The following is a 10,179-nucleotide window of genomic DNA, read 5'->3' as shown; positions in this document are numbered from 1 at the left end:
GCTGCTTTCATCCAGGTTACCCCGTATTCAGTCAATGCCATGAACTTTGCTGCCCCCTAGGGACAGCCCCAGAGACTATCCCTGCAGCTTCCAGAGTCACCTGCACAACAACTTTCACCTGTTTTCCTTTCTCTCCTTTGCAAATAGAGGAAGATTAGACCTTATTTAAAATTGTAAAAGATGTGGTGCTTTGTGTTATTGCCTGGATCTGGTTGCCGCCACAGCAAACAGACACAGATCAGAGGCTTGGAGATTCAGATTATAGAGACCTAGCTACACAGTTTGCCAAATTTACGCTGCTTGGTGAAGCCAAAAGTGTAACAACTAGCCTATTTTTATAACATATGCAAATACTTTCAAGATTAATTCTTTTTCAACAGAGCCATGGTTAATTCTAGCTTCCTTCCCTGGCTATCCCCTTTTGCTTTGTACCAAGCACAGACGCAAGGGTTCCCGTGGCCTAGTTCCCTTTGAGACCTGTGCAGATGGGTTCTGCGTGTGCTCCCAGGGAGTCACTACTCACCCCTAGTACGTGTGAATATTGTACTAGTGTGATCTGTGCAGATTTAACTTCCTTAGGCTAAGCCTTAACACGACTGGAACCCTTATAAGAAAATGTGGACACAGCCACACAGGAAGGCCTCGTGAAAGGAAGACCAGAAGGCAGGGCTATGCATGGGAGCAGAAACACACAGACCTCAATGAGATGTCCATGTTAAGAGGCAAATACCCAGAGCCGGGCGGTGGTGGCGCACGCCTTTAATCCCAGCACTCGGGAGGCAGAGGCAGGCGGATCTCTGTGAGTTCGAGGCCAGCCTGGTCTACCAAGGGAGTTCCAGGACAGGCTCCAAAGCTACAGAGAAACCCTGTCTCGAAAAACCAAAAAAAAAAAAAAAAAAAAAAAGAGGCAAATACCCAGACACACCCCAATGGGAAGACAGTCATGTGAAAAGACAACACTGCATGTGCACCACACACCACACATACACACACACACGCACATGTACACGCGCACACACACACACCAATGGGAAGTAGGTCATGTGTAGATGCCAGTACAAACTAAGGCACTCTAGAGACAGTAGAAATGGGATGGAGCGGTGAAGCATTCTCTCCTCAAAGCCTTCCAATGTTGGGAGCTACAGATCCCTGGCCCCTTGACTTTCTAAACTGCCTGCAGCTGCTCTGAGCAGGAGACCCTGATGGCAGGCTGATAAGTCTGCAGCTGAAAGATCCCGAGAACTGGGCGTGGGTAAGGATCCCTATATAAGCTGCCCCTGAGCACAATAAAGGGGCATTGGCATTCTTGTATCAAGGATGGACCATGCCCGTATCTCTCTGTGTGTGTTTATGTGTTTTTAAGTCTCTCAGCCTGGTTCCCAGCTTGCGTATGGTCTTGTCGTGGCACGGGAGCTACCAGACCGTCAGTTTAAACAGGACAGTGCAGGACTGTTTGGGTTTTTAGCATTCCAAGGTGCCTATCTTGCTGACACCTTTTGGCCTCCAGGCTGTGAGAACCGATTCTTCCATGGCTGGGACCCACATACTTTGCAGTACTATTACAGTACCCCTAAGAGTATAAAGCAAAACTTGTCCAAATTTGTTTTCTATTGCAGTAATAAACTCACGACCAAAAGCAACTTGGTGTGAGAAACAGTACATCTAAGTTTACAGGTTACAGTCCACAGTGGAGCCAGGGCAGGAGCTCAAGCAGGAACTGCAGCAGAGGCCGTGGACAGAGAGGCTTGCTGACTTGCTCCCTGGTTCTCTGCTCGGTCAGCCTTTCTATATGGTACAGGGACAACACCCACAGTTGGCTGGGCCCTTTTACGTCAACTAGTGATTAAGAAAATGCCAAACAGACACACCCACAGGAAGTCTGACCCGGGCCACTGAGGTTCCCTCTTCCCATGTAATTCTAGGTTTGTCCATTGAGACTACTTCATATGCTCAGATCCTACAGGCCAGAGCGATGTCCCACAATCACGAACAAGCCCATGATGAGCAAGTGAGGACACTGGAATGAACCCAGGCTTCTGGATTCTTGACCCACGATTCTTACTAAGCTGCTGCTTCTCAGGACAACGTTGACACAGTGTGCTCACCTCTAGGGCATCCTCTCTGAGCCAGGAAACTGCTCGGCAAAATGGAAAACTACCTAAACCCAAAGGCAGCAGAGACCCAGGAGTAAGGTGTCCAAGTGGTCGGCAGTGGTGAGCAGTCAGCGGCAGCCGTCCCTGTGCAAGGCCACAGACCCGCGTGGTAGAGCCCAGGCTTCTAGTTGCCCCCACAGCTGTCCCCTGGAGCTGCTCCCAGATAAACCGGGGCGTCAATGCACAGGATAATGCGGCTCATTCCTCACGCATCCAGGAACCCCCAAACCCACCTGGCCAGCTTGGCTTCTTTACTTCCATCCTTCTTACCAACTATCACCCCCACCAAAAGAGGAAGTAAGAGAGAAAATGTTTTCTGACCCTTAATGGAAAACACACGCCTCTAGAGTACATCTTTATTAGCAGACAACGCTTAATAATAAGACATACAATTAACATTTGCTCATTACATTGCTTTATTGTATTTGATGATTCTGCTCGATGCAGTCGAGGCAACTACAACATTTGTGTAAGTTGATTTTAAATTTACCACTAGAGCACATATAAATAATAATTTACCACCAATACCCGTATACATGGTATAGAAGAGCCACAGACCCTTTTCAGATCCCACGTCTGTAAACACTTTTCCAGGCAGCAGCAAGTCACAGACTCCTCTGTCTCTTACACTCTGAATCCCAAAGTCGGTTTCTTTGGTTACCAATGGACAGGAGAGTTTGAAGGAAACAGCTTGCTTTGTAAATATTCCACCAACTCATGTCTTGAGGTAAGCAGCTCCAGCTCATGATAGGGGACCTGGAGGGGAGAGCAGCCATTAAAACCTGTCACCATCCCAGGCAACTCTGCTCTTCCTCTGCCTGGGGTCTTACCCCTCCTCCAGCAGAGGGACCCTGACCCTGGAGTTCCCGGTACCTAGAGGGCATTGCTGGCACAGAGGGGCAGCTGAGCGGAAGCGTGGGCGAACTGTGCTCGGGACTGAGTACTGACGGGGAGGGGAGAGAAGAGAGCCTGAGCCCAGCGGCCGGAGTACCACTAGAGCACACAAAGCCAGAGCCAGGCCTGGCTGCAGAAACAAAAGGGGCAGAGGAAGAAGGAAAGTGGAGAGGGATGGGGCAGGGGAAGAGGAGAAAAGGATGGGGAAAGAGGGAATAAAGAGGAATGGGGTCGGAACCAGAGCTGGGAGCGAGGGCTAGGGAGCAGGCCATGTGTCTGAAGGGCCGGCCTGGGTGCAGACTGGATGAATGGATGGTGCTGAATGCTAAGAGAGAAGTCTCTAGGTTAGGTTAAAGCACTGAAGAAACTGTTTCTGCATATTGCATGGCTAGCTGTTAGAAAATGAATTTGGGAACAAGCATGGTACCATGGAAAAGCACCAGAAAGCAGGCTAGAAGGGAGTTAATAACTACTAAAGACGATTGGGGACATGCTTGTCCATGTTTACCGCCACGGGGACATGCCTGTCCATGTTTACTATAATGGGGACATGCATGCTTGTCCGTGTTTACTGCCATGGGGACATGCTCATCCATGTTTACTGCCACGGGGACATGCCTGTCCGTGTTTACTGTAATGGGGACATGCCTGTCCATGTTTACTATAATGGGGACATGCATGCTTGTCCGTGTTTACTGCCACGGGGACATGCCTGTCCATGTTTACTGTAATGGGGACATGCCTGTCCATGTTTACTGCGATCCCCCAGCAGACCAGTCCCTATTGAGAACATAATGGTAGATGAAAACCCTGGAACCACCTTCCTTGATTTACCCACTAATCAGACAGAACCTGAAGCAAAGCTACTCCAGGAACTTAGCAATTCTAGGCAGAGTTAAGCACTGATTAAGGAAATAGACATGTACCACTTTGGAAAACACCAAGTTTTGAATATTCTAACTACAATTTACAAGTCAAGTAATAAGTCTAAGATATAAACTAGACAGAGTGTGGTGGTCTGCCTGAGTGTCCGCCCACTGACTGTTAAAGCAGGTTAAAACAGGCTGGGCCTGTAAGATGCGTGAGCAGACAGTGACAGATGGGGCTCGGGAACTGATCCTAGGCTTGCGGGGACCACTTACATCAACTGACAGAACAGCACAACATGAGCTAGGGGCGTTCGGATGAGGCTGTGCACAGACAACAGGCCAGCTCTCATGGGTGGACCACCCTGGCCACGCCCCTGCCCCCACACTCATCTGGGTGTTCCCAATGGTTTCTGCTCTGCTCATAGGTTGCTGTTTGCTCCACTGAAGTCTTTACAGTTGAGCTGTAACTGAAAAAGCCAATCAATCGTGGACACTGCTTTTACCTGAACAACCTGGTAGCCGAGCAAGCACAGGTGCCTTTGTTTAATGGCCTCTTTCCCAAGCAGGTACTTGCTGTCAGAGCAGAACCGCTGCGGGCCGTCAATGCACAGTGCCACCCTGCGAGAGCAAAAGAGCTGTAACTCGTGAACCAGCTGAAGTACTTGTCTTTAGTTGCCAGGGTTATTTGAACCTGTCTATTTGTGTGTCAGTATTATTTTTAAATGAATCACGAGTAGATTGTCCTTTAGTCTGTGGGAAAACATTTAGTGCTATTATTGTCTACCAAATAAAAGGATTTTCCAAAAATGATAAGTTCAGTATTTTCCCCCTTTTTTGAAAATAAATTCTTTTCCCCCCAGCATATCCTGATCAGCTTCCCTCCCCTATTCCTCTCAGCTGCCCCCCTTCCCCCTTTGCCTCCCACTCCCTTTCTGGTTCTCATTAGAGAGGAACAGGCTTCGAAGAGATAACAACCAAACATGACAAAATAAAACACAAGATGGAGCAAAACCGACCGTATCAAAGTGGGATACAGCAGCCCAACCAAAGGCAGGCAAGAGAGCCAGAGACCCAGTTCTCATGGTTGGGAGTCTCATAAAAATCCTAAGCTAAGCTAAAAGCTGGAATGGATACACAGAGGAGCTGGTGCAGGCCAGTGTGGGCCCTGTGCTTGCTGCTTCGGTCTTAGGAAGCTCAGTGTTTTAATTTCCGGAATTGCTGCCGCCCATCTTGAGAAAAACATCAGTTCGCTAACTTAACTCCAACTTTAAACCGACAGTTTCTTTACCTTTTGTGGACATCCTCATCCACTGTAAATGGCAACACAAATCCATCTTCATCTAATTTAATTTCAACATCTGGCAAAAGAAGAAAGGAAAAATTCCTCGTGTGATACCCTCAACAACATTATCTTCCTGCGTTCCTTGTTCTGGTTTCACTTCTTCCGTATTGCCTTTCTCAGAGGGCCGAGGCTGCAAAGTAATGGCCACAACCGACGGTGAGAACAGTAATTTAGTGGACCCCACAGATTAAGCAAGCCAGCTTTGAAATAAGAAGTCTCAGTTACTCTGAAACAGAGTGGTGTTTCAAGCAATCTACAGCATGCCAAAAACCATGTCCACCCTCTCCTTCCTCGTGGAAGGCCTGAACCCTTCCGCTCAGAGGGAGAACCTTCTAAGTGACGCTAACACTGGCCAGCTGCAGACCTCACCTCCTTACAGGTCTTCTCTCTCCCCATTACGCAAGCACCCTGCACCCTGACAGTGTATGCACATTCCCTTCCTTCTCTTTCTGACCCTATCATCCATTCTGTAAACAGAGCCCCATAAAACAGACATGAGACATGTCCACAAACTACTGTCTTATGTGTGATCGTTTTCTTTTCCTCAACAACCTGAAGAACAGCCAGGGCAGAGGGACAGGGACTCCTCCATCAGCCCTGCACAAGAGAACTATGGCAAATGATGATCTATGTCGGTGCCATCTATGTGAGCAGCTAAGAAGCCATGTGTGTCTCCTGAGCACCTGAAATGTGGGTAGCATGACAGTGTGATGAGGAACCTGTGTTTAAATAGCTACGTACACTAAAGGAACGGCACACAACAGATTACAACAGCAGCTACAGACATCACCGACACTATCTTACACAGTCCGTTAGTCTCAGAGGTCTCTGTTCCTTCTCTCGTTTTGCAGATGAGGGATCAAGTAGAAAAAGGTTAAGATCCTCTGCCCAGGACATTCTGCTACTACGTGGCTAATGTGTGAAACTCGAACTCAGAGTCTTGGCTCTGCACAACTCTGATAACCCCTCCTTCTCCTTGCCTTCGGGTGAGGGAAGGTTCCCTCCTGCATCTCACACCCCTGGCTACTAAGTCCTGTCTACGGCTTAACAAGGACAGGATGCTCTGACCAAGACCCCTGAGCTACTTACCTATGGTGTAACAATAGGGTGTCAACACTTTTGATGCAAAATACAGTCTTGATCCTAAAAGATCAATTAGCCCCATCACCACGGACTTGTAGAGGTGGAGATCCACGGGGGTCTCCAGGGAGCAACACGGAGTGAGGAAAGACTTCACTTGATACTGAGGAAGAAGTTTGGGGCCCTAAAATTCATACATGCAAACACAAGAGAGAAAAATCAAAGGTAAAGAGCAATAGTGAGCTGAAGGCTACTAGGAGAAAAGACAGACACAAAACTATGTCATATACACAGCATGTTTCTAGGACATGGGCACCGGACGGGAAGGCTGCTCCAGCTCTCAGCTTTTAAATGAGGAAAGGGCACAGAAGGCTCAGTTTAAAAGCTCCTTTGATGTCTGGAGATGCTTCAAGGTCATAAGCATTCTCAGCTATGGTTTTTGTTTGTGTGTTTTTCGAGACAGGGTTTCTCAGTGCCGGGGAGTCTGCGGTAGTGAACCTCTCTTGTTTGCTGGGGAGTCTGCGGTAGTGAACCTCTCGTGTTTGCCAGGGAGTCTGCAGTAGTGAACCTCTCGTGTTTGATGAAATCCAGGGAATTATGCGGTAGGACAGCCATAGGCAAAGACAAGAATACAGAGATGGGTCATTTGCCCACAAGGCCATACCACAGGGCCATGCCCGCTCAAGTCAAAGTTCTGCTGTTTGAGATGAAAATCCCAGGAAATTAACAACAGGTACATCTGTATCCTCACCTTATAGAAAGCACATTCTAGGACCGACGTCATGAAGAGCTGGGTCAGCTGCGCCTGGCTCACTCTATCCACACGCGACTCTTCACCTGAAAAAAACCAATTGTTCAGCTTGGATTTTGGCATGTACAATGGGGGATTATGATCATAAAACAATTTTCCCTCCTAAGAGACGCACTTTTAAATGACTCTGAATCATGAGCCAAGGTAAACGGCACCCGAGTACATCCCAAGTTACAAGGGTTAATTTTCTAACCGCCTCACCTTGCAGCCGTTGAAGGAAAAAGGGGCTGAATATTTTTGACATAAAGTTGACGGGGTGACATCCAATCAGCGAGCAGGAATGGAGAAGCCTCAGTAGCATTCTTGGTGGAAAACAACGGAAATGAGCCAAGAGCACATTTTCCAGCTTCCTGAATAAAGCAGGGGCATTTGGCGGCAAATAATTCAGTTTTCCAAACGGCTCGATTAATTCAGAAATCTGACTAGGTGAGAACTTTTCTGACTGGCAAACAAAAGCCTCCGCAACAGCATCGAGGATGGGCTCGGAGCGAATCCGCTTTCTACTGCAGTATGCCATCACGGCGCTGGTGACGTCGGGGTCCAGGGAGAGGCACAGGGCAGCTATGTGCCGCTCCAGCGCCTCCGTGAAGAACCTGTCGCTGTATCCAAAATACACAAACGCCTCCAAGACCTTCCCCAGCTCCTCACTGGTAAAGCGAGGAATGTATCTCACCATGTGCTTGCCCAATTTTATAACCAGCGGAACTGCGTGGGTCTGGTCCAGGGCCACTAGGGCGGTGAGCACGTGGCTTATGGATTTAGGACTCAGGAAGGAAACTATCGAAAGGGAAAAGTTGTTTATTGTGTTTAAAAATGTCTGGTGTTTGTCCACTTTTTCAGGACAGGCCTGTAGGATTCTATAAATGGCCACAATATCCTCCGGGGCAAATGTCTCCAAATTTTTACTCTGCAGTTGACAAAGAACTAGTTCCAGTGTCTCACAGCCTGCACCTTGAAGTCTAACCAGGCTTTCCCCGAGAATACACAGAAGGCGGGTTTCCAAAAGGCCTCTTTGGAGACGGCTCCGGCATTCTGCCATCAGGGTCAGCATCAGGCTACTTTGAGGATCCACAGGCAATGTAACCAGAGATTGCAGAGCCGTCACCATGGCAGCATCGGTCAGCCGTGAGGGGTCCCGCCCACACTGAAGGCACAGAGCTCGGAAGATGCTGGTTTCTAGTACTCCTTGCGGCAACCTTTGCTCATAATCTCTTTCCCCAACCTCGCAAATCCTGTGTAAGGCTGCTGACGCCAAAGTGACGGGCAGAGTGTCCTGCGTACTTAGGAAACTCAGCACTTCATCGGGCGAGGTGAAGCTGTTTAGTCTCTTGCAGAGTGTCTCTTCATCCTTGCGCGAAAGACTTCCATCCGGCTGGTTCCATTCCTGTGCTTGAGAGAACCACGGCTCAGCAACTGGATGAAAGTCATTTCCATTTTGTGAGTGGAAGTTTTTACAGTAGGAATGATGGAATCTGACCCTGAACAGCCCAGGGTGTAGGGAACAGAACCAAACATGGAGACGATCTTTGACTATCTTTTGGACATGATTGGCTGGATGAATTTTCAAAGCAGCCACAGCTCCAGGTATCCAAAAATCAGATATATGACAGAAGTTTCTCCGCAGGGTGATTAACGCCATGCCATCTGATTCACAACTCTGGACTTAGCATAAGAACAAAAAAAAAAAAAAAAATAGGGTCAAATGTATTGAGAAAGACGATTAACATCAATGTTACAAAACTAAGAATGAGCATCCCATGACAAAGACTAAAACACAAGAATCTTGCTAATATATATAATATTGCAAAGCTTCCCTTCCTACGAGCCAGGAAATAGAAAGACGCCCCTCCCCACCCATTCTCCTGGCCCTGACCTCCATATCTCATTGGCTACACCCAACAATTTCACCGTAAGTAGCCAGGCTACCCGCGAAGGACCAGCACACCCTTCTAGGCAGAGTCACAAAGATTTCTTTTTAATGACCTATGCCCTAAATCTAAACTTCCTGTGTCACAGGCGTATTAAGGGTGTACTAAGCATGCCCTTCTCAGGCTGCAGGGCCATACAATGTACTTTCATAAACGTTTCCTTTTCAAGGACCAAGTTCTATGGATAAAAGGGAGTCCACCAACACACGCCTCCCTTGATAGGTAAAGTTGGCGTCTGAAGAAATAGTCCAGAACCCCGACAATCACATCATCGAGGTTACTTGCTAAGGCTTTCATACCCACGTGCCTCCTAACAGTCTTCAAGAGATTCTGTCTTTCTGTTTCATCAATGAACTCACTGAGTTCGCTTCATTCTGGCTTATCCCGAATTCTTCTCAGTGGAGCCCCTTTGGAGCTCGGAGGACCCATAGGTGCACCGTAGCATCCTGGGGCTGACTTCCTGGGGCTTCACCCTCCTAATCCTAAGTGTGGTCGCTGCCCAGGCTCTGCAGTAAGTCCTATCTACGGACCAGCTTACAGGAATTCAGTTTGTTTGATTGACGCTTTTCCAGCTAAGAAACTGCAGCACGGAGGATCTACCGTGCCCAGTTATGCTGTAAGCGAAAGGGCTGGAATTCAAATTTTACCTCTAAACTTCGAGGCTCACGTGTTGGCAGAAGGAAAAAAAAAGATAGATAGATAGATAGATAGATAGATAGATAGATAGATAGATAGATAGATGATAGACGGATAGACAAATAGACAGACAGACAGACAGATAGATAGATTGTTTTTGTTGTTGTTTTGTTTTTTAAGAGAGGGGAGGAGCAGCCGGAAAATCAAACTCGGGGTACGAAACGGGCAAAGGTGGGTCATCGACTGAGGCTGGGGCTCCGCACTTGTTAAAGCAATCATAGAAAAGCGAACGGACAGGGCAAGGGCAGAGGAAGGAGCCCAAGGGAGAGCGACTGGGGGACCTGAGCGGGGATCGTGGAGGGAGCGCGACAGGGGGACCTGAGCGGCGATCGTGGCGGGAGCGCGACTGGAAGACCCGAGCGGCGATCGTGGCTGGAGAGCGACTGGGGGACCTGAGCGGCGATCG

General features: G+C 48.2%; 1 protein-coding gene across 3 annotated transcripts in view; it reads right to left on the bottom strand.

The window, feature by feature from the left end:
* Window positions 1–2,551: 2,551 nt before the first annotated feature.
* Window positions 2,552–10,179, bottom strand: part of Fastkd3 (FAST kinase domains 3) — a 7,970-nt gene continuing 342 nt past the window's right edge. The window contains exons 2-7 of one of the 3 annotated variants that reach the window (XM_005356690.2): window positions 7,351–8,811; window positions 7,090–7,175; window positions 6,348–6,522; window positions 5,205–5,274; window positions 4,420–4,534; window positions 2,552–2,909 (exon numbers count right to left, since the gene is read on the bottom strand). In XM_005356690.2, the coding sequence (XP_005356747.1) occupies window positions 2,811–2,909; window positions 4,420–4,534; window positions 5,205–5,274; window positions 6,348–6,522; window positions 7,090–7,175; window positions 7,351–8,788 (1,983 nt within the window). In that variant the 5' untranslated portion in view covers window positions 8,789–8,811 and the 3' untranslated portion in view covers window positions 2,552–2,810. The other 2 variants (XM_026783676.1, XM_026783677.1) reach the window with 2 other exon arrangements.

The sequence above is a fragment of the Microtus ochrogaster genome, chromosome 19 (assembly GCF_000317375.1).
Source record: "Microtus ochrogaster isolate Prairie Vole_2 chromosome 19, MicOch1.0, whole genome shotgun sequence".
In the NCBI taxonomy this organism is placed as follows: domain Eukaryota; kingdom Metazoa; phylum Chordata; class Mammalia; order Rodentia; family Cricetidae; genus Microtus; species Microtus ochrogaster.
Note: the sequence above shows the minus strand (reverse complement) of the source record. Positions and strands in the feature narration are given on the sequence as shown.